The sequence below is a fragment of the Ascaphus truei genome, chromosome 14, assembly GCF_040206685.1.
Source record: "Ascaphus truei isolate aAscTru1 chromosome 14, aAscTru1.hap1, whole genome shotgun sequence".
Taxonomy (NCBI): domain Eukaryota; kingdom Metazoa; phylum Chordata; class Amphibia; order Anura; family Ascaphidae; genus Ascaphus; species Ascaphus truei.
The window spans coordinates 30,202,379-30,227,408 of NC_134496.1; the positions used below are offsets into that span (position 1 = coordinate 30,202,379).

The 25,030-nt window shown below is 45.5% G+C and overlaps 3 protein-coding genes across 3 annotated transcripts in view; all 3 read right to left on the bottom strand.

Moving 5' to 3' along the window:
- LOC142465885 (alpha-1,4-N-acetylglucosaminyltransferase-like) overlaps positions 1-1,598 on the bottom strand; it is a 61,598-nt gene extending 60,000 nt beyond the window's left edge. The window contains exons 1-2 of the mRNA XM_075570294.1: positions 1,497-1,598; positions 906-984 (exon numbers count right to left, since the gene is read on the bottom strand). The gene's annotated coding sequence lies outside the window, so the exon portion shown is untranslated. The remainder of the gene's footprint in view (positions 1-905; positions 985-1,496) is intronic.
- The window catches only part of LOC142465886 (alpha-1,4-N-acetylglucosaminyltransferase-like), a 100,511-nt gene extending 98,168 nt beyond the window's left edge, over positions 1-2,343 (bottom strand). The window contains exon 1 of the mRNA XM_075570296.1: positions 1,537-2,343. The gene's annotated coding sequence lies outside the window, so the exon portion shown is untranslated. The remainder of the gene's footprint in view (positions 1-1,536) is intronic.
- Positions 2,344-6,523: 4,180 nt separating this feature from the next.
- LOC142465888 (alpha-1,4-N-acetylglucosaminyltransferase-like) overlaps positions 6,524-25,030 on the bottom strand; it is a 48,147-nt gene continuing 29,640 nt past the window's right edge. Inside the window, exon 4 of the mRNA XM_075570297.1 lies at positions 6,524-10,100. Within this exon, the coding sequence (XP_075426412.1) occupies positions 9,510-10,100 (591 nt within the window). The 3' untranslated portion in view covers positions 6,524-9,509. The remainder of the gene's footprint in view (positions 10,101-25,030) is intronic.

Sequence of the window (25,030 nt, forward strand, 5' to 3'; positions counted from 1 at the left end):
ACGTCACAGAGCTGGTTCGCCCTCATTGGGCGAACTGCTCACGTGACGTGCTTGCGACCGGCCAATTCAGATTTGCTCGCTCGGCAAGCGGGTGAGCGACGAGCAGGCGCGCCCGAGCGCTCACGCAGGCCACGTGCATTGTCGCAAAGTGTCTAGCGTTAGCGTGCGCACCTGCTCAGCGCCACGCTGTACGAGCCCTTACAGTACACTCTTGTACATATTATACATTTCCATTTTTACATGGTGAAGCATGCTTATTGACAATGCATTTTTTTGTTACAATAGTTTCACATTTTGTAAGTTCCCCTTTTTGCTTATTTTTTATTAACATAACAACAATTTTTTTGTAAAAGAAAAAAAAGAACAACTTTATTGTATATTGTCAACCAATATGTAACTCAAACTTAAATATTCAGTTTCTGGTAAATCAGACACAGACACTGACACTGACACTGACACAGACACTCTCACTGACATTAACACTCTCATAGACACTCTTACTGACACTCTCACAGACACTGTCACAGACCACTGACTGCGCTCTTGCCTTACCCTTTCTCTACCCAATGTAAGCCGGAAGTTGACACGACTTTCAGCATCTGCAGGGAGAGGAAGGACAGCAGATAGCTACGTGGTGTGCCGACGCACCATCGGTCCTGGGACAGCACGGGAGTTGTGCCAGCTCCCCCCCTCCTAATGGTTCTCACCACCTGGTGGTCGCAGAACCCAGGTTGAAAATCACTGCAGTATCGTTTACACTTTGTAGTACTGCACATTAGCGCCCCATTTTTCTTCTTTTTTTCAATACACATATTGTAATACCGCCCTCCCACCAATACACAACCCCCCTCTATTAATGACGAGGCCAGTTGAGAAACCTGGGTAAGCACACACACATCTCTCACCTCAGGGCGGCCCTGCCGTCCTCTGCTGCCCTTCTTCTGCAGTGCACTGCGCGCTTCCTCCTCCGCTGACTTGAGGAAGCTGGGTAAGTAAAGAGTACTTTTTTGGTTCTGCAGCACACACACAACCTCCCTTCCCCAGTACACATACCCCCCTTTCCTCAACCCACAAAATACCCCTCCAACACAACCTTCCCCACCTCCAGCACACACAAAATGGCACCCCTAGCACACACAAAATGGCACCCTCCTCTCCCCCCCCCACACACACACCAAACGAAGCCCCCCTCACAAAACGTAATTCCCCCCTCCAAATGGGACCTGCCCCCCACAAAACAGAATCCCCCCACCGACAGAAAAGAATCTGTCCCACCCCCCAAAACAGAAACCCACCCCACAAAAAAGAATCCCCTCACAAAACAATCTGTCCCCCCCATAAAGCAGAATCTGTTCCCCCCCAAAACAGAATCGCCACCCCCCGAAACAGACCTTCCCCTGCAAAAAAACAGAATCCCCCCCAACAGAATACCACCCCAACAGAATACCCCACAACAGAATACCCCCCCCAAAAAAACAGAATCTCCCCTCACTCACTTTAGTGGATGCTCTGTTGCCTTCTGCTCTTAATGGTTACCTGGCTGCTCTTAATGGTTGCCTGGCTGCTGCTCTCTGACCTTTCCTTCCACAAGCAGCTGTATAGTGTGGCTCAGACAGACTTGAAACATTGTTCCCACACTATACAGTTGCTTGTAGCCCCGCCCATTCATCTGTCTCCTCCAATCCAGGCTCAGGGGAGGCGGCGAGCTGAGGACTGTATGTGACTCATGATGCAGGGAAAATCTGCTGCAACCAAAATCTGCCGCTTTCGGCCCGGGCCTAGCGGGCCTTAGTGGCAAATCTAAGACTGCGGCCAGGCTGGGAGAGGGCGAACTGGCGCTCGTGCGCGGTGACGTCGCGCTCCCTGCTCGGCCGGGAGATTTGTGGCTGGCTAGGTACGCATGCGGGGGCGCGGCCAAGATGTCACAAAGCTGTTTCGCCCTCATTGGGCGAACCACTCACCTGACGCGCCAGCGAAACGCAAATTCAATTTTGCTCGCTTCGGCAAGCAGCTAAGCGCCGAGCATGCACCGGTGCTCACTCACGCTGGCCACACACATTGCTGCACTGTGTTTCATCACGGCCAGCATGAGCGTGAGTGCCCGCTCAGCGTCACCCTGGCCACAGCCTAAGGCTGCCGTCTCAGTCACTGCCACAGCGCACGGCTCGGCGTGCGCTGTGCGTGTAAGCACCGCCCCTCAATGGGGCTGGGCCCAGTACGCACCTTCCCGCTGAAGGTGCAGCCGCGCCGTACTGAAAGATTTTTTAAACTCAATAAAACTTGCGACAGAGGCGTGGCCACGCCCCCACCGGTGGTTCACCTAGTGAGGACGAACCTGACGAGTGACGTGATGGCCACGCCCCCGCAAATCCCCGACCACGCCCCCTCTCGTCGCAAGCTCCCTCTCTCCCCTCAGACCGCAGATCGCGGTTAGCGCGGTGCACGCGCCGCCCCCCCCCCCCGCCGGGCACGCGTGTCACAGACATGACTGGGACCGCAGCCTAACACTGTTTCTACTACAGTATTAGACATGGGGTTATTCCACATAGTAATTAGGTTTGTTTCAGCTTTACTTATGTTGCTGTTTGTTGGAATATTCCATGCACAATGTGGAAAACAATTATTGTTATATTCCCTCTTGATGGGGATGTATATATGTATCATTTTCCCATACAACCCTATATGATTTCTATGAGTCGTTTTGGTCTTTTTAATTATGGAACATTACATGTCTAAACTATCTATTGTTTATGGGACATTTTCCTGTTCTATTTCAACCATTATGATTTCATCATTATTTTGTTTTTACTTAAACAATATATATTGATTATATTTAGTTTCCATATATGGTTGAGCATTGTTTGCTATTCCTCCTTGAATTCCTGCCTCTCCAGAGGTATCTGGTATGGAAAGTTAGATTACCTTTTGTGATGTGGACCCACACATGACCCTGTTGATTACCTTTTTGCAATTATGGTTATGAATTACATGACATCATACTTTATTAATAATATATATTTTTTCTTGTCCATATCCACCTTTTCCATTTCCTCTCCTATCTTCCCCTCCCCATTTCCTTCACCCCCCCCCCTTTTCCTTTTCTCCCCCTCCCTCCCCCCCTTTTCTCCTTCCCTCTTCTCCCTCCATTTCCCTTTCCCACCCCCCCTTCCCCCTTTCCTTACAGACTGCAGACAGATCACACAGGCAGAACTTTGAAAAAAAAAAGACAGCTAAAAACACTGCTAAGTCGATCGGTTTGGCATTTTCCTACCGAACGGTATGTGAATTGCGATAACTCTTTCTGAATACCGTGATAACACAAACGTCAGACCATGAGGTAGGTCATGCCAAACCGTTTGAGTTTGATTTTATCGAAGCTACCTGAATAGGCTCCAATCTCTCTCCAACAATTCAGGCCTGTTTCAGCCTTTTTGGCCATGCAAAAAAGTCTTACCAAATTCCAAAACCTACAAATCTCAGCGGAACGGGTGCTTTCCACTTGGGAATGCACAAATCACAGCTACTAGAATATGCCCCAGTGAGGCATTGATCATTTCTTCTTATTGTACTTCACTTAGGGCCTAAGTCTAAGTCTTGGGCCAACCAAATCCTATTTAATCTTCCCAAGCTCATCTTCCAGTTCTTGCAGTACTGCTTCACTTCACTTCACTGCTTCACTTCAGAGTCCGGCAATATTTGCATCAAATTGGCTACAAAACAGCATTATTGCATATTTAACAAAAGCCATACTTTGTTTAATTTTTCATCAAGTTTAGCTCTAATACTTTATGCTGGTATTCTGTTGTTACAATGAGGAATCAGTTGTTTTAAACAGATTTTATCAGGTAAAGCCCACTTTTACATAAGCCATATTTGAATGCCCTGAAACACCATTAGACAGAGTACTTATTACAAAAAATATTAAGATTTAAAATAATTTTCTAGAAAACTACACATATTACGCTATTTCATTTTACAATGAATCACAAAATAAACGTTATTAAAAAATAATTGATATTAACCATTTATACTCAACGAAAAAATGTCTCTGCAATGCCCTATGATAAAACATAATTAGATTAAAAAAGGAATAATTTAGACTTTTGATGAATGGTTTACTTTATTTATGCCATTTCATTAAATTATTATTTCCTGAGACGTAAAAGTTCTCAATATACCATATCTCAAATATTCTCAATATACCATATCTCAAATATTCATTGAAAAATGATATTGCAAACTTGAAAGAAGTGAAGATGCTGCCATCTTGGATTTTAAATGTCAGCATAGAAGTACAAGAGTGACAGACGTGCATTGTGATTCATTTATAAACCTTCATGCTTTTGCTTCGGCAGGGACAGCACCAACCTTCTTTATTCCACTTTTTCTAGACTAGTAATTTCTTTTATTGTAATTCAGCCTACGATAATTTGCAGTTGGCTAAATGACAAATTCAAGATTGTTGTCAAATCCAAACTAGCCTCCTCCTTATTCCTGTCAAGCAATACTATATTATCTTAGCCATTATCTTTTACATGTTTTTTCTAAAGTCCCTTCAAAGTACATTCTGTATATTATTTTATATTTACTTTGTAAGGCTATATTTTAAGATATCTATAAACTTGCCTTTATATGAATCCTAACTTTTATTGTTGATCTGCACAGTTACTATACATAATTAAAGACTACACATCTTGTTTATTGTGTACAATAGAACAAGGGATATTGAGCGATTTTTCCCAATATAAACAGTATACAATGTTAAAAAAACACGAGGAATATATATGATGTGCCTCAGATCTCAGTATTTCCCATTTAGGGTACAGTATACCAACAGAAAATAAATTGTGGCATCCCGAACCCACAGAAATAAAACTAACTTATGTTGAATCAGCAAGTTATCTTCACCAATTAATGGATAGTTGGAATGTGCACAGTAACTCTAGAGACCAGAGACAAGAAGTAGGTAAAATAATGTGTATTTAGAGTTACCGTCCTTGACTTGGATGGCAATTAATGGGCAATTTTACGCATTTCCTGCATAGTTTCTAAGCAAATATTAGGGGTTGCTGCTTACTTTTACTTTCAGTATCTGACACACGACCCGTCAACTTTTACTGATTTTTCTGTGTGTCACTGAGTGGAAGTCGGCCTCACTGATTATCATTAGCGATATGTAGATACCATAGATTTCAATGTAGTCTCACTGCCAAAAACTTTTCCCTTAAAATTACATTTTACAGGGTGAAGAACCTGAAAATCTCACTGATTCCAGTCCTTGGAGGTTTGCATCTCCGTGACCCCCTAATCTTATGTTCTACCACAGAAACATGATGGAAACGGCATTCGTTTTAAAAACTAAAAACACGCCATTACCAACACACAGGCTTCTTGTATTAAATGCAAATAAAGTGCCTGGAACAAGGAAATGTAAGAAGTTATTTTGTCAGTGTAAATATTAACAATGGATATTGTACTACATTGTATTGACATACTTGAAAACGAGGTAACGCTCAATGTTTTACTTCCTGGTAAAACATTTTTATAAATAAATGAAATCATCAGTATTAAAATGCGTGTAACTTGTATGTGTTAAATTAGATAGCATGTTGCTTCCAATGTTACTAAAATATGCGTACAGGGAAATACTAAAGTTGATATGCAAAATAAAATGTAAAATTAAATAGTCGAGATTTTTATTTTCTTCTCTGGAGTCAGGAGGCAAATGCATTTGATTTCTGATGTTTTTGATGACAGCTGATTTGCTGGAGAAGCTGAAGTGCTTTAAAATTATTATTATTATTCTGGCTTCTATGTCTTCTGCAACACAATCCCATTCTTTAATCAGATTTATTTCGCTTGCACCAAACCAATAAGAAGGATATACAGTTGTTACTAACAGGATAATATCTGGTTATTTGTATAATCTGCTAATTTAAAAGGGATCGGAAAGAGCGGGAAATATTCATGTGTACCTAATACATGTACTATTTAACCCTCAATTTCAAATGAATAAAACTCATGCAGAAAATAATTTATCACATCTAGCATTTTTGTCATCTTAATGAAGATGTACAAACGGTCCAAAATGTGCTTACAACCTTTTAAGGGCTTTTTTTTAATCCCAAATTTGAATGTCTGCAAAAGTCTTCGCAAAGCCTCACTGGCCTAATAATCAGGGCAGCCGACAGCTTTCCCAGGGCCCAGGACCAGTTTCCACTGTTGACTCACTTCTTCTCTCACTCCCCAACCTTCCCTCTCTCACATGCTTCCCCTCTCTTACTTACCCCTTCTTCTGTCCCCCCTTCCCCTCGTCCCTCTCTTTTTCTCCCCATTTTTTTCCACCTCCTTCCCCCATCACTCACGCATTAGCCCTCTCCCTCACTCTGCCCACTTTTCTTCCTTATCCCCAATCACTCCCTACCTCTCTTGCACCTCTCTGTTACGGTCCTACCCTCCTCTCACCCAACCCCCTCCCCCTCCTCTCACTCAATACCCCCCCTCCCCCCCCACACACACACAGTTCTACTTGACAACAAAATCCACAAGCCCCCAACACTCTACAAAACACTATTCTCAACACACACAGTTCCCCCCACAATTCTCCCCAACACAATACCCACACAATTCTGCCCACCACACACACACACACACACACACACACACACACACACACACACACACACACACACACACACACACACACACACACACACACACACACACACACACACACACACACACACACACACACCAGTCAGAATAGGGCATTTGGTTGCGACTGTCTTGTAAACAAGTCTCTAGCTGCGGTTGGCCACAGAAGGACCCTCCGCTGCGGAACACTCAGCCGCTTCACGAAGGTAAGTACATTTAATGGTTAATTAGCAATTAGCAACGGTGGTAGAGGGTAAGGTAAAGGGGAATATCAGGGCAAAGGGGAATCAGGGCAAAGGGGAATCAGATCAAAGGGGAATCTGGGTAAAGGGGAATCAGGGCAAAGGGGAATCAGGGTAAAATCAGGGTAAAGGGGAATCAGGGTAAAGGGGAATCAGGGCAAAGGGGAATCAGGGTAAGGGGTTAATGTTTTTAGGGTAGGGGTAGTAGCGTGAGCAGTTAGGGTACAGTGCTTTAAGGTAAGGGGCACAATAGTATTAGGGGTTACGATTAGGGTTTTTTTAGGGTGAGGTTAGGGTCTTACCTTGTCAGCAAAGCAGCCGGCGGCAAGAGGTCCCGGTGGCTAGGTGAGTAGCAACTAAACCCAAGCAGAGATTTGATCGCAGTTAAATGGCTGCAAACAATTGTCTTAGACCCAACACAATTCCCAACACACATCTTGGGAGGGGAGTGGAGTCAAGGGTTCGGTGCCGCGCGCAGATGCAGAAGTTGAACCGGACATCTGGGTGGGCTCAAGTTCTTGCACTGACAGGTGGGCAGAGGCCATCTGCTTCAGCAGCTGGGCAGAACTGGAGACCGGCCGCTGGGCCCAGTCTCTAGCCAAGCCCAACTTCCAGTGCCACTCAGCCAGGACCAAATTCCAGCGCTAGTCATTCCCCCCCCCCCTCGACCCCCTGCAACTGTTGTCCTAGCGCTCTTTCCTCCTCCTCAGTGGCTTTGCTAATAATGTTGTCAAATTATGAATCTTTCAGCAAAATAACGCCGAACAGTTAACGAAACATGGTGTGTGCCCTATTAATAGTCTCGGCATTAAGCAAATCTACTGTAGCAATTTTAAAGAATTTGGCAAATAATAAAATTAAAATGCAATGCATATTGACTTAATGTATGGTGAATTGTGTGCGAATGACAACGGCATCCACCGCTATTTTTATTACTTAAAGAAAAAAAAAAGCCTAATTCATGTTTGGTGGCCTCATTTGCACATCTCAAAACCTTAGCCAACGTTCCTACTTTTAAAATGAAAATGACTTACTTCTTAGCAACATTACACTATTTCTGAACCCATGTCACATCAAAGTTACTGTACATTCAGTGCACACAATGTCATAGCAGAACAAATATTGAAATTACTGTATAATGAAACCACCATCTCTTTATTAAATATCTTATGCAGTTTTAGCCAAAAGAATAAAACATTATGCAGCCATGCATAATAATGACTGCATACGTCTTCCCTGTTGGCAGTAAGTCCTGGTAAGTACAGGCCTGCCAGCAGTAGTTATGGAGGTTTTCCCTCACCCCCTGGTGTGGTGCCCTGTGTAAGGAAGGGAGTGGCTGTATGTTCTGAGTCCCTGGATAGTGACATCAGAGATGCGCCTGCCCCTGAGGTATAAAGGGCACAACACTGTCAGTTAGTGTTGTTGAAAAGTGTTGCAAGGTTGGCAGAGAAGCATCTGGAAGAATGTATCTTCCTGCATAAGGGATTGGAGGAATACTTTTGTGACCCTAGTGCTGTAACTAGCGGTAGCAAAGTGACCAATCAAGTCTGTCTAAGCCACACTGTGTCCAGGGATCTGGCGCAGTGGTGATCTCCCTAGGAGAAAGGGAATCCCACTTCAATACGGGAGGGCGTACCTGGCAAAGGGACAGCACGGAAAGATGTGCGGCTAGAGCCGGCAGCTGCATGGGGCAGTCTGCTACATCCAAGCATATAATAAAGATGCCTTGTTCAAAGAAACCCCCACTGTGTGAGTGTGAGATTACTCTGCAGTGGCGGTCACCACCAAGAAGGAGTTCCTCACCAGGACCATCTCCCTGCGGAAGCATAGACCCTGATGAGGTGGAGGCGCTGCACGTGAAGTAAGTTGGACTCGTACCCACTACCTCAGCTACCGGTCCTGATGATATCCTCTTATAACACCAAGCGGGAGACTCAGGAGTCCTGTTACTTGCAGGTGCACCACCACACACGACCTTGTAATGGGGACCGGTTAGACCACACGGGCCAATGTGAGATTGGGTGGGTCAACAAGGGGGGTCCAGCCGTTACAATTATATAATGCCATTTATCAAACACCAATATTAGTTGAAGTTACAGTTTGTTACATATTGTAGACTTCACCCTTGTTTATCAATAGTGGGGACACAGAGTAGGGAACTCCAGCAGACACAAGATCTTTAGCTCAATCTTAAAGGTTGTTTGTTTCTTTATTTAGAATGGTATACAGTATGCTGGAAGTTCTTTCTTTGGACTTCTTGTATCCTGTTTTAATTCAGTGGTTGAGTTACCTGCTCAAACTCTATATTATTTAATACAACTGGATGAGCGTTATTATACCGAGTCTCCCCTATAAGTACTTTCAAACTATGGATTTGTGCAAGCTGATACACTACTTTTCACAAACATTACCAATGAAAGGAAACATAAGCAATTCAGTGGTTGGTACTAATGGGATAGTAACACCTGGAAAACCTAGACATATATTTTATCCCGAATTAATGTAAAATGTTTATAGAATTATACCATATTGGAAACCCATTCAAGGTTTCCACCATACTGTGGATCTCATTGCCAGCCAACTTGAGTTGGATGCTTCAATCCTCATAAATATCTAAAGGTGCGTGCACTCTTTTCTCATAATAGCTCTGTAGGTGGAGGGGCAGTGCTGTTGATAGAGATGTTCCACCAATGTGTTACTCCCAGGAACCATAGTTTCTCGTGTACCTTTATTCCCGTAGTTCCAAAGATGAACAGCATAGGAGTCATTGAAAGTTGGCAACTTGTTCCAAACCTGGTAGAACGTCTTCCAGGATGGGCTTGGAATAGGGTAGAAACGTATGGGGTTCAGGTAGGAGATGTTTCCACATAAACCATCCTTTACATCCTTGAGTTCAGGCAGGACACAGATCTTTTTCAGAATGCGTGTGAAGAGCGCTGGTCCTTGGTATCCCCACACTGCTCCATTAAAGTCCCGGACAAAGCTTTCCATGCTGTTCCAGGCAAAACTGTGTCTGGGAGAAAGTCCAAAAATACTATTACCAGAAATCTGAGATAATTCACAAGCAACAAAGTCCTTTTCTTGGATGGTTCGAATTGAGATGATGTCAGTGTCCATATAAAAACCACCATGTTTCCAAATCAGGGCCAACCTGCAGCCATCTGAACTGACATGGATCCAATGAATTTCCGCATCTGGATTAACCTGCAGTATAAATATAATAGAAACACAATCAGTGGTGGAAGCTGCGGGAAGAAGAAGAAAAAAAACCACACTAATCCACTCTTCACAAACAAGCAATTTCATCAAAGGAGGAAATACCTAACTGATTAGACTCTCCAGTTCATTGGACATAGACATATGGATGCAATTGATCATAACTCGTGTAATTAAGATCACCAATTCATTATCGGTTCACACCGTACTGAAACCATGCAAATGTACCATTCCAACCATAAGATAAAGTAGGGGCTCATCCCATACTGTATGTGTTTCACTGTCTTCTTGACTACATCCTCAAGATAGGAGGTTAATAAATGATATTACTGTAGTTCATGCTGGTAAATAACAGTTCTCTCCTCCTCACTCCTCCAGTTGACAATCATGAAATTGCAAGTTTTGCACATGGGGAAAACAAAGCATAGACACTGAATTATTGACATTAAAAATACACTGGGAGAAGGTGATGCTATGTACATCAGTTTTGCTTCAAAACTTCAGTAATGCATACTTACAATTATATTATTGCAGCACTGAAGAATGACAGTCTTTACGCTTTAAACCTGAATGTTTCTGAATTGACTTATTGCATCACACTTTATAGTTTCCCCTATCCCTTACTGTATATGGTCTACTGTTTGCAGAAGCACCCCCTGTTTGCCGTGCCTACACTCATCATATCCCCCTGTGTGCCCTGCCTACACTCATCATATTCTACCATGGGTAATTAGCCATTACTTCAGAACATAATGTACTCCTGGAATTTCAGTTGTCCTATTCCATAGTGCACTTGCAAAAATATTTTTTACCCCCCCCCCCCCGAGTTTAATACCACTTAGTCTTTTTCTTCCTCTATGATTATTTTAGACTTAGACCACATCCCACCAATACGACCCCTTAATTAGCATATGCTGCAATTGCATTATGATATCTATGGTACTCTAATGTTTCCTAATAGTGTTAAAACTTATGTTCCACAATGTCAAAGGGCTCAATAGCCCCCGTAAGTGTGTTTGGCCAGAAGCCAGAAATCACGAGAAAATGCCTTCCCAGCACAATTTGACAAACTCATCCAGGCTTTCTGAAAAGCTACCTAGCAAAATTTTGTAAGAGCAGCTCACAATCCTTGATGAGTTGGTTATGGAAGTTTATAGAATAGGCCCCCAGGTCTCTGGGCGTGCGACTTCTAGCTCTAGGTTGAGGGTGTGGAGCTCCATTTGAGAAACTTCAAGATCCGTACTAAAACAGAGGACACCTTTGAGGGACATCCAGCTCTGTATTGATAGTATGAACCTCTTCCCAGAAGAACCCAGCTTGGTACCCAAACTGTGAAATTCTCTTGGAGACCGCCAGCTCCACACGAAGACTGAATCTGCCTGAGTGTCTTTGAGCTCCGTGCTGAGGCTGCAAACCTCCTTTTTTAGAGCATCCCAGCTCTATACGAGATGGAGTGCCTCCTTTTGATATTCCTCCTGTTTCTTATCCATGGCGGTAAGTGAACCGTGGGGGGGGGGGGGTGGTGGGATGTCCTGGGGGGAAGGAGGGGTGGCCGGCGGCTGCGGGGGTTAGCGGAACAGCCCTGTCCTGTGGGGACAAAACAAATAAATAAAGTGCGCAAATTATTATTTCTAATGTTTAACCCTTCACCACCGTTGTGTTAATTTAAAACTTAATACAACCTCTAAATCGATGGGTGATCTGCAGCTATGTGAACAGGGGTAAAACCCCTAGGCAACTGTAACACAAAAAAAGACAAAAGCGCAAACGCACATAGTGAAGTTTGTAAAAATATGGGTGTATATTATTTAGGGTATAATATCTGCGTACATCAGATTAGTTGGTATTAGACATTTCATGTACAATACATGAGTTTACCACACGCCGCACTGCCGCCTCCAGGTCTCAGATGTTCAATCTCACAGCATCCAGGACAGGTTATCACAGCTGTAGCATGGAACCTCCGCTGCGCTGCTGCCTTCCGATCGATATTCTTCCCCACTCGCTGCCGTCACCACCGCTCACTCCTGGGATCTGCCTCCGACCGCCACTGTACCTCGGAGCAGTGTGTTGGTGGATCACGTGTCCCGCGGGGTTTTGCGACTGACCGCAAAGGGAGGTTGGGGCGTAAAGCGTGATGGTAGCTTTGCTGCAGTTTGCCGAGTGCAGCTATTGGCATGAAATCAGTCCAGTGCAGATATACCACACAGAGTGTGGAGATACAGTTCTAGGGCTATTTAAAACCTTATCCAACGCGTTTCGAAGCTTACGCTTCTTCTTCAGGGATAAAATAAACTAGGATAAGAGCATATTTATACCCTTAGATCGCCACTGATTGGTCAACATCAAAGGTATCTAGACCAATCTGATCTTCACCAAGCATCATCCCACAGATGTGGGTGTTTGAAGTACTTACTTCTTAATATGCTCTGGTGGGTTGACCTTTTCAGTGCTGGTCCATGGGTATAGTTAAAACACATACATTTTATTATTATTTATTCAACTTATAAAATACATTAAAAAACACATTAATAAAATTGCCAATGATTGTGAATATTTCAAAGGCTCTGAAATAAAACAAACAAGTGTTAATAACACGTACAGACATTATTTGCTTTATGTTTAATATGAATGGGTATCACAGATGTTTATAGATTTTTTACATAAAGCCAAGCACTAAGCTGATAGGAGACACATACCTATATGGGGCCTATTTATACATATTTTTTAGTACAGACACCAGAGGTCTATGTTTTCATTTAGACCTTTAGGACCTAAAGACTTCAATTGGTGGATCCAATAAGTTTCTTGGACAGATATCTTTTATTCTGTCTCCTCCACGTCTATTTTGAGGAATGGTTTTAATCCCTTTAAACTTCAGGGATGAGGGGTCTTTGTTGTGGTGGGTTGAGAAATGACGACTTACACTATGGGTCTGTAGTGCGTGTTTGATATTTCTCACATGCTCTTGAATACGTGTTTTCAGACAACGTTTTGTGCGGCCTACATATTGTAGGCCGCAGGGGCATTCTAATAGGTACACTAGGAATCTTGTATTACAATTGATAAATTCAGTAATATTATACACTTTATGATCTATATTTGATTTAAATGTTTTACGTTCACCATGTAGGAGTTTGCATATACAGCATCTCCCACATGGGAAGTTCCCTACTACATTATTACTCATCCAGGATTGTGCACCTTTATTTTTTGCAGTTTTCCCAATGTCGCTCGGGACTAATGTATCTTTTAAACTGCGTGCCTTCCTGTAGATAAACTTGGGGGATGTATTAATGTGTCCACTAAGAATGGGGTCTGTAGATATAATGCCCCAATGTTTTTTTATGACTCCTTCTATTTGTCTGTGCATGGAATTGTAATTTGTGATGAACGGAACTTCTATCCGGTCCTCATCTGCATTTACAGGACTTTTCTTTTTTTGTACCAACAGTTTATTCCTATCTATTTTTCTAACCTTTTCTAGTTCCAGCATAAGTTGTTTATAGTTGTATCCTCTTTCTAGGAATCTTAAAAACAGGAATTGGGCTTGTAATTCAAAGTCTTCCTCCTTGCTGCAGTTTCTCTTAATTCTCATGAACTGACCTCCAGGTATATTACTAATCCAAGTTCTTTTATGATTACTGGAGGCCAGTAAGAGATTGTTCGTATCTACCTTTTTAAAGAAGGTTTTAGTTGTTACCCTTTCTGCCTCTGAGGCCTTTAGATCCAGATCTAGATAGCTGACATTCTCTGCGTGTGTTACATGGGTGAATACCAAGTTGTGATCATTATGATTGATGTATTCCATGAATTTGTCTATTGATTCTTCATCCCCCTCCCACACACAGAGAATGTCCTCTATATAGCGACGCCATATCACTATGTGTTTCAGGAATGGATTCTCCTGCCAGATGAAAGTTTCTTCCCAGTTTCCCATATACAGGTTTGCGAAGCTGGGGGCAAAACGTGTGCCCATTGCAGTTCCGCAAACCTGCAGGAAAAACTGGGACAGAAAAAGAAAATAATTATGGCTAAGTACATATTCTATGGCTTGTATGATAAACCATCTATTTAGATCTGTGATTTTAGATTCTCGTCTCAGGTAATCCTCAACTGCTGCAATACCCTTTATATGTGGAATGCTGGTGTACAGGGCTTGTACGTCACACGTCAGCCACCTGTACGAGCTTTTCCATTTGAATTTTGCAAAAAGGTTTAGTACCGCAGAGGAATCCTTTAGATATGAAGGTAACTCCCCTACGATACTTTGCAGGAAATAATCCACATATTGGGATAGATTTGCTGTCAGTGAGGATATACCTGAGACTATTGGTCTGCCTGGCGGGTTTGTTAGAGATTTATGCAGTTTAGGCTCCCACACGCACCGGACCTCCCTCTCATGCCGGTGCGCCGGACGCTCACTTGCTTCTGGGGTTGCCAATAGGGAGACCGGTGCCGGGTGCAGCGTTTTTTTTAAATTAAATTAATGGCCACGGCCATGCCGGGGGCCCGGTGACCGGGCCCCCCTGACTCACGGGGCCCGGGACGCTGGTGCCCTTTGTTCTCCCCTGTTGGTGGCTCTGGTTAGAGGGGGTGGGTAGTAGGGAGCCCATTCATTGCTCTTGGCGTTATCTTTACTCCCATTGAGGGCATAGGTAACCACACTGGCAATCAATGAGTGTAGTAGCTAGTATTGGTGTGTGTATTGTATTTTAATGTTTATTGGGGGTAGTGGGGGTGGGTGAAGGGTGGAGTTGCCGTGGTGGGTGTTTATGCCTACTGGGTGTGTAGCGGGAAGGGTTAACCCCTTCATTACCTTAGCTGTAGTAACCGCTAAGGTTATGAAGGGGTTAACTCCTCCCGCAACATTCTCAGTAGGCCTAAACACCCACCTCAGGCCAAATACCATCTTCACCAACCCCCCCCCACCCCTAATAAATCGGGCACTGGTATTTATCCGCTTCACTACCTTAGCGTTTAGCCGATATGGTAATGAAGTTTCGTGTAAATGTATTTTTATCACATAGGATGGATGTAGTGGGTCTTCGGAACTGATATTAATGCTGGTCAGCTGCGGAGCCCCCCGGCTTCAATCCAAGGCAGTAAAAATAAATGTTTTCGTCAGTCAAATTGTGGATCCCATCTCACAACCCTTGAGGTGGCGAAATGAGTACTGTACTTGCTAGTTGCTTGCGAGTTGTACCAACGATATACAGATAAACCCCGTTATAACGCGCTTTGTTATACCGCGATTCGGTTATAACGCGGTTTTCCCGTGGCTCCCGTTTTTTGCACACTGCACACACTGCACACACTCTCACTGCACACACTGCACACTCACTGCTCACTGCACACACACTGCTCACACTGACACACACTGCTCACACTGCACAAACTGCTCACACTGCACATTGCTCACACTGCACACACTGCACACTGCACACACACTGCTCATTGCTCACACTGCACACTGCACACACACTGCTCACACTGACACACACTGCACACACACTGCTCATTGCTCACACTGCACACACTGCACACACACTGCTCATTGCTCACACTGCACACACTGCACACACTGCACACTGCACACACACTGCTCATTGCTCACACTGCACACACTGCACACTGCACACACACTGCTCATTGCTCACACTGCACACACACTGCTCATTGCTCACACTGCACACACTGACACACTGCTCATTGCTCACACTGCACACACACTGCTCATTGCTCACACTGCACACACTGACACACTGCTCATTGCTCACACTGCACACACTGCACACACACTGCTCATTGCTCACACACACACACACACACACACACACACACACACACACACACACACACACACACACACACACACACACACACACACACACACACACACACACACACACACACACACACACACACACACACACCCTCCCAATACACATATACATAAATCAGCCTTAACTTGGGGATAATTGGTGAGGCCTGTGGCTGCAGGGGGGGGGGGGGCGCTGCGTGCCAGTGGGGGTGGTGCTGCTGCGGAGGGGGGTGATGGCTGCGGGGGCCCCCGATGCTGCGGGGGCTGGTGGGATGGCCCGGTGCAGCATGGGGGGGCAGGTACGTGGGGGTAGGTTGGCGGTACGGCCCGGGGCGGGGGGTGGGATGTCATTGTGTTGTGGGGGGTGGCGGGGCCCTGCACTGCGCTGCGCTGTGGCGGAGTGGCAGGACGACCCTGCGCTACGGCGGGGCGAGGGGGCCCGGTCCTGCGAGGGGGGGTGATGTTGCTGGGGGAGGGGAGGTGACGGTGCTGGGGATGGGGGGGGGTTGGTGCTGCGGGGGTCCAGGCGGCTGATTACCTGTTCCCCGGGCCTCCCTCTCGCGCCGGAGCTGATGACCTCCGGCAGACCGGCACTGTCGATAGGGAGACCAGTGCCGGTGCAGGTTTTTTTTTTTTAACATATACTGTACTGTATAAAATTAACGGGCATGGCCCTTTGCCCTGGGAGGGAGAGGGAAGGGGCTGGGAGGGAGAGGGAGGGGGCTGGGAGGGAGAGGGAGGGAGGAGGCATGTGGCCCGCATGTAGGGCTTCTGGACACCTCTTCCTTCCTTCCCTCCTCACTCCCTCCCGAACAGGCGCACGGCGGCCATTTTTTTTTAAAATTAGCGCGACCCCGTTACTAACGCGGTGGTCTCGGGGTGGACCCCGAGGACCGCGTTATAACGGGGTTTACCTGTACATCTCGGAGCTACTAGAATAGCTTGATTTCACAAGAATTTGCGAATTTGGGCATTTTTTGAGCTTCCTCACAGTTTGTCTGAGCAATATCCTCAGGGGATCGGAAGGCACACTCTTCTATGTGGCCATATTCCTTACAGGAACACAATTCCTCAAAGTACAGGTTTCCACTAAGACAGAGATACAAAGTAGAGCTCAACTCAAGTTCATAATGCAATTTTCTATTTAATGTGACAGCCAAGAACAGTGGAAAGACACTTTTTCAGGCCCCATATGGACCTGCTATACACAATGAAATCAAAAGACATCATTATCACTGAACATAGAAGGTCTATAGCCATTGCATTCTATTATATTATGGTTGAGTTTAATTGACTGCGAAGGTGATATCCTTAGATGGCTGAAGACATTCGATGTTCATTGATATTGATGTACTTTGATAGATACTAAACATTTTTTGTGTATATGTATATACCTCTGTTCTGTCTTTCTCCATATTTTGTATATGAGCTTGATGTGTTAAGGATACTGTTATATTGTGATGCTACTTGTCAGCTGCAATGTGTACTGTACAGTTTAGCAATGCATTTTACTGTGGGAACACTAGATGGCGATATAATGCAATGTTTATGTATTGGATACTCAGGTGACGCATGTGTGCCTGGAAGGATTTTTACAGCTCTGAGAAGGCTGTAATTTAAGCTTTTTAAAGCTGCAGTTCATGCAATATCCTGCATGTGTGTTTTTTTTTAATAAATCAGTTCTGTAGTAAGAAAAAATACTTTTAGTATGTTCTGTTTTAAAAAACAACAACTTTGAAAGACCAATTTTCTTGTATTCTATTTTAACAAGCATGCTTGTTCCTGTAGCAACGATTTACATTCCCCATATTTAAAGATGTCGCCAAACTTTGCCAATCAATAGACTGAGAACGAATTGACCGGCAGCTGTGCAGTTTTTTAGGTAAGTAGAGATTACACAACTGAAACTATTGAAGTAAAACAAAAAACAGGAGCCTGAACTGCAGCTTTAATGAATATGCATGGCAGGTGCATTAGTAGATATTAATTAGGTAAATACATTAACACATTTTCATTATTCTGAACCGGAAGTGAGCCCATTTTGGCGACAAAACGGGCCTACTATCTCCCTATTTAAACTGCAGTGATCAGTGGACTGGAGCTTGTCAAAGGGCTGTTTGGCTTGAAACGTTCCTCTATTCTTTCATTGTTTGAATTTCATGAGGTTAAAAATGTATCTTTTATATTTTTCTAACCTTGGAGTGCCGTGGACATTTTCAATTTTTATGTTGTATATTTAGAGTGTTTGTATATGTTGAATATAAATGTGTACTGTATTTGTATATGGTATGTGTCATGGAACAGGAATACTCCTGTCTGCACTTCTGTTTCACCCCCCCCCCCCTTTCCTCGCAGCCCTGCTTGTCAGCTTCTTAGTGCTAGCTGTATGTGTTTGGCTCTGTACACAAACACAGTGCTTGTGTGATTAATACAGTGCCATTTCCCCTCTCCCAGCAGCTTGCTGTATTAGAGATGCAACATTATTGCTACATGTTGTAGCTCCCCCAGACACTCCTGTGAGTTGCCATAGCAGCCCCAGCCTTTCTCTCAAATGGGCTAGTCTGCTCTCTCCCCCTCTGCTCTGCCCACAGATGGTCTGTCCCCAGACTATCTTACTACCCAGCATACATTGCCATTTCCTTTCCACCACACCACTGGACGAGTGAGTACTTTGCTGTAACCCCTGTAATGGTGCTGCAGGATTATCTTTTCACCTCCCTTTACTACTAAGCACACACAGAGATATTTAGACCTACACCTCTACACAAGAGACTGTTTTTCCCTGCTTTCTCCAAAATAAGGTAAGAAAAGAAACAGACCTTGTCGTGCTTGGAAAAGAGGGCGAGTTGACACTATCTGAGCTAAGTCATCACCACCACCACGTGACCCTCTGGCTTCCAGAATAGTATGTGTGTGTGTTACACTACTGTTGCATGTTTGGAATGTATTTATATGGTGTAGGGTCTGTGTGAATAGATGGGGAGGAGAGAGGATGGGGGGAAGGAGGAGAGAGGATGGGGGGAGGGATGAGAGAAGATGGGAGGGAGAAGAGAGAGAATGGGGAGAGGGAGGAGAGATAGGATGGGGAGGAGGGAGGAGAGAGGATGGGGAGGAGGGAGGATGGGGAGGAGGGAGGAGAGAGGATGGGTTACGAGAGGAGAGAGAAAGGGGGAGGAGAGAGGATGAATGGGGGAGGGTGGAGAGTGGGTGAGAGAGTAGGGGGAGGGAGGATAGGGGAGATAGGATGAGGGAGGGGAGAGAGAAATTTGGTTGAGAGGGAAGAGAGAGAGAGGATGTGGAGGAGGATAGAGAGGATGTGGGGGAGGAGAGAGCATGGGGGGATGGAGGAGAGAGAGGATGGGAGGGATGAGAGTGGACGTTGGGAGAATGGGTGGGAGAGGAGGAGAGGGTGGTAGGACAGAGAATGGGGGGTAGGAGAGAGAGGATGGGAGGTAGGAGAAAGTGGATGGGGGGGGGGGGAGAAGGGAGACCATGAGGGGGAGGAAGGAGAGGGAGAGATGAAAGAGAATGGGGGGAGGAGATATAGGATGGGGGGAGGTGATCAGGGAAAGGAGGATGTGGGGGAAGGAGGTGAGAGAGGATGGAGGGGACCGGGGAGAAAGACGATGGAGGGGAGGAAGGGAGATAGAGGAGGGGGGATAGAGGATAAGGGTGAGGAGAGGATGGGAAAAGGGAGGAGAGAGAGGATGGGGTGAGGGCATGGGGGAGAGGGAGGGTGGAGGGGACAGAGGAGAGAGGATGGGGTGAGGGAGGAGAGAGGGAGGGTGGAGAGAGGATGGAAGCGGAAGGAGGAGAGAGGATAGAGAGGAGAGAGGATGGAGAGGAGAGAGGATGGAGAGGAGAGAGGAGAGGGAGAGTGGGTGAGCGGGAGGATGGTGGGCGGGTGGAGAGAGGATGGTTGGAGGGAGAGAGAGGAGGGGGAGGGAGGAGAGAGGATGGGGGAGGGAGTAGAGAGAGGATGGGGGGCAGGAGGATAGATGATGGTGTAGAGAGAAGGAGGGAGAGGGAATGGGGGAAAGGGGTGTTAGAAGGAGGGGAAAGAGGATGGGGGGGGAAGGGAGAAGATGGGGAAAGGGAGGAGAGAGGGTGGGGGCAGGGATATGATGGGGTGAAGGAGGATTGAGGAGAGGGAGGAGAGAGAGAATAATAGAGAGGGAAGATGGGGAGGGAGGAGGGAGAATGGGGGAGGAAGGAGAAAGAGGATGGTAGAGGAGGGATACGAGGGAGGAGAGAGAGGATGGGGATGGGAGGGGAGGTGGGAGAATGAAGGGTTGAGTGGGAGGGGTGAGAGAATTTATGGGAAGGGATGGGAGAGCGTGAGAATGGTGAAAGGGAGGAGAAAGAGGATGTGGGCAGAGGGAGAGGGTTGAGGCTGGGGGTCTCACAGGAGACCAGGGTTTTACACCTTTATACCGGGATCATATCACTGAGCAAAACCAAGAAGTAAAACAAATTGCGATTTATTCATTTGAAACAGATGTAGACACAGTGGATTACAATTATACAGAAGAAACCACACTTACTGGGGGTCTGGGCTATAAAACGAACCTTTTCTAGTTGAAATAGCACAGAAAACAAAGTCTGGAGTTACCCGCAAAAGTCCTGGAACTCAATTCGGCATGATTTACAAGTCACCACCGCTGTATTTCTTCTACAGATGCCAACATCCCTTGACCGGGAGAAAGTACCAAACGTCCTGGTACTCTTTTTGGCGTGTAGTTACAGCCGCAAACGAGACGTTCCTTTCTCAGAACTTGGCCCCGAAAAGTGGGACTTGATTTGAAAATCTCTGAAAACGGTCGCTGCTATTTCTCCAACAGCATCTTTTGGTGACTTCAAATTTGCCGCTGCTGTTTTGGCGCTTAGAATCTGAGGTCCGGATTGGCTGCTGGGTTTCTTATAGTATTTCAGATTCATATTCATGAAATACTACAGCCAATCCGAGCCTGGGAACTTTACAACCAACCAATCAGAGGGCTGCCAGTCTTCCGAAGCCGGACAAGTGGTATTTCTGAAGGCAACAAGGGCATGCGTGAGTTTGTCACCTTAGCCACTTGAATTTCAGAAGCCACCCACTGGGTTAGGTGCCTCCACGTCTAGGAGGGAAAATGCTAGCCACCTAACCATCCTGCCCAAATGGCTTTAACACCTCTGGCAGTATCTGTGGCTTTGAAGTACAGACCTAGGGCATTCTCAGTGGCACCACAAATTGGTTGCCCACTAGCCCCCTCAGAGAACCGTCTTTAAAAGTCCCAGCTTTTAAGTATAATACATTTACAAACATTGCAGTTTAATAAAAAATATACCTTTACACTTTTTACCTTGTCTAAGTCTTTTGGGCAATGAGGGGTAAAATGGGACCATATACTTGTAACCCCACTAACCATATCCTTCATACACTGTAAACCTGAGGTAGACTGTAAAAACGTTATAGCCACATTGGCTATTAAACATTTTATGAAACATGAAAAATATTTCCCATTTTTATTCTAAGTTCCACAGTGAAACGAAAAGATGCTTAGCTGCAATCCCAGAGTTGTAGCTCCTTCCCTTCAGGAAACCTAATTTTCTTTAGAACCAATAAACGCTTAGGCGCACTCCCAGAGGTATCTCTTTCCATTACTGAAACTTGGACTTAAGTTTCATAAAACTTCTCAAAACTTAATAAATAGTTGGAGAAATCCCCCAGAACCTCTATACTGGGGTACCTGGGCATATACTGGGGGTCCATCACCAACTTAGGGAACCTTGACTGTGCCCGGGATATACAAATCCCTATGTCCTCATTTGCCTTTCTGGTCTGTGCCGAAGCAGGGAAACCTGGAGGAGAGTCGCGTAACTGTTTTCAAGGGAGGACTTTGATCGGAGTGATGTGTCTATGTGTCCCCGGGAATCTGACTTGATTCCCGAATACAGTTACTAAGATTGAGTACTTAGACACAATCTGACAACACTTTTACCGCAAAGTCCCCCCCTGAAACTCATAGCCTGAGAAACTCCACTGATTAGCACTCCTGGAAAGGTAAAACACACATCAAATCTTTATTGGCATACAATTACATTTATTGCAGGCACAATACAGAGATTGAAGAGCTGACACTCTAAAACCTGAAACAGGGCTCAGAATACCTTTATTGATGGCCTGGTTACCCCTTCACAGGGGTCACAGGGGGACAGAGTGGGAAAAGAGGAGGGGGGAGAGGATGGGGATGAAGGGGAGAGTGTTTGTATAGCTGCAAAGTAAGTGGCTGTCTGCAGTTTGTTTGTAGCTTGTATAATTTCTTTCTTTTTTTTAAAATCAGAGTTATTTTGTGGGGCGGGGGGGAGTGCTGGCAGGTGAGAGGAGGGTGATTTAAATGCTGACTATTTTAATGTGGACTGTAACTAATTTAAGAAATTAAATGAAAGCTGTAATTAATTTGTACTATACAGGCATACCCCGCATTAACGTACGCAATGGGACCGGAGCATGTATGTAAAGCGAAAATGTACTTAAAGTGAAGCACTACCTTTTCCCACTTATCGATGCATGAACTGTACTGCAATTGTCATATACGTGCATAACTGATGTAAATAACGCATGTGTAACAGGCTCTAAAGTCTCCTCGCTTGCGCACAGCTTCGGTACAGGTAAGGAGTCGGTATTGCTGTTCAGGACGTGCTGACAGGCGCATGCGTGAGCTGCCGTTTGCCTATTGGGCGATATGTCCTTACTCGCGAGTGTACTTAAAGTGAGTGTCCTTAAACCGGGGTATGCCTGTACTTCACCAGGTCTGTGACTGAGCTTACTTGTTTATTTCTAATTACCAAGTTACAACAAGTTTCAGTGGGGCTAAAGTTTAATTGATAGCTTAAAGTAAGGTTTCTCTAATAGATATTTGTTTTTTGACATGATGGAGTTCATAGTTGGATTTTATAGGGTGCGAGTGTTTGTGTATGTGTCTTTTAGCAATAAAGCTTTGGGTGGAAAAAATGCCAATACTGTTAAAAGTATGCTACAGAAGGTCATGCACCAAGATGGTAAGAACTGTGATTTCATGTTACAATATCTGTTGTTTGCTGTAAGTGAAGTACCTCAGGCTTCTTCTCTCTACACCCCCTTTGAGTTATTATATTGGACACATCCCCGAGGTATATTAAATATGCTTAAGGAAATGTGGAAAACTGAGTTAACCCCACACCACAGCATAGAGAGCACGGAGCATGTTCCTTTTTATTGTTGAACATAGGGCTGGCACCTCTATGGACTTTTGGTCAAAGGTTGGTAAGAGGCTTATCCTCCAAGCCCTGCAGATAGGGTCAGGGAAGTGTGAGTTTGCCCTTACAAAGGTTCATATTACATCAGAAATAACCTGCAGGCTGCCGGCCAGTAGCATATACTGCTGCGACACACTTTATCCTAACATTTGCCCGTTATGTGCCCGTTATGTGCCCGTTATGAACGGGGCTTTTTCCGGCTGGCGCCAAAACGGAGCCGCGAGCGAGCCGCATCTTCCCCCTCCCGCGCGTTTAATAAAAATGCTCCCCTATACTTCCCCTCCCCTTCCCCGAACCCCTGGCTGCTCCCCCTGGCTGCACGCAGCTTCGCGCAGCTTCCCCCTTACCTCTGCTGCCTCTGCAGCCTTCAGGGATGCCGGGGAACCCTGGACCATGTGACCGGCACCAGAGTGACGCGCCGCACGTGCCGGGGGAAACCCCAAACGAGCCGCCGGCTTCCCGTCGGCTTCCCCACACCGCGGCTACGGCCGAGTTAGAATAAACTCTGCCGCCTCTGTATGTCGCAGTCTGACAGCGAGTGAGCAGAACCACCAAGTCCATAAACTGCAATTCCTAGCGCTCAAGTGGGCTGTAGTCGATAAGCTTCATGACTATCTTAATGGGGTGTCTTTCAAAGTAAGGACTGACAATAACCCCCTGAAATATAGCCTGACCTTCACCAAGTTAGATGCCACTGGTTAGATGGTTGGCTGCCATATCCAACTACCAGTTCACACGAAATACAAGCCAGGGCCCTTGAACATCGGAGCCGATGCTCTGTCCAGAAGGCTTGAACTAAGTACAACGCAAGACAATGGTCAGTGGGAAGAGATTCCTGGTCCTGGAATTTGGGCCATGTGCTCCACAGCGGCTATCGTGGAGAACAAAGTAGCCTTCTCTGAACTCAGAGTAGCCGACTTACTGGGATGTCAATCCAAAGCACTCAATGCCGCATACTGCCACCCAGAAGGCATGTCCATCACACAAGATACCATCAAGAGATGGAAAGAATTGGTGATGCACCAGATGCGAGACCCAGTGGCCAGAGCCATACACCGGGCCATCCAGGAAGACAATCCCTCTTTAATGAAGCATGCTCCTACCAACACGGTCGCTGTTATCATGAGGGAATGGGACAAGTACAACATGGATTGTTGCCTTCTCTACAGGGTTGTCAATTATCATAACCACCCCGATAGGAGACAGCTAGTCCTGCCCAGTACCTTGCAGTACACTGTCCTATGATCTCTGCATGATGTTCATGAACACCTGGGAGTGGACAAAACATTCGGGTTATAAGAAACCAGTTCTTCTGGCCCAAGATGCCAGTGTAGTAGTGCCATTGCGGAAATATCTGCGGTGCATACAGTGAAAAATACTGCCTACACGCGCAGCCCCAATGGGCCATTTAAAGAGCTTTGATCCCATGGACCTAGTCTGCATGGACTTCTTATGCATTGAGGCAGACTCGAAGGGTATCGGGAACGTCCTGGTAGTGACAGACCACCTCACCCGATACGCTCAAGGGTCCCTACCAAGGACCAGAAAGTTTTGACAGTAGTCAAAGTCCTGTGGAAGAAGTACTTCAAGATGTTAATCAAAGAACTGCTAAACCTGCTCAACATCGAGAAGTCTCGCACAACTCCCTGCCACCCTAAAGTAGATGCCGGAAAGGTTAAACCGAACCCTATTAGATATGCTAGGCTCTCTGATGGGCTCCGAGAAGGCTGAATGAAGCAAGCATGTTGAGCCATTGGTAGATGCCTACAATTGTACCAGGCATGAATTCACGGGGTACACACTGTATTTCATGATG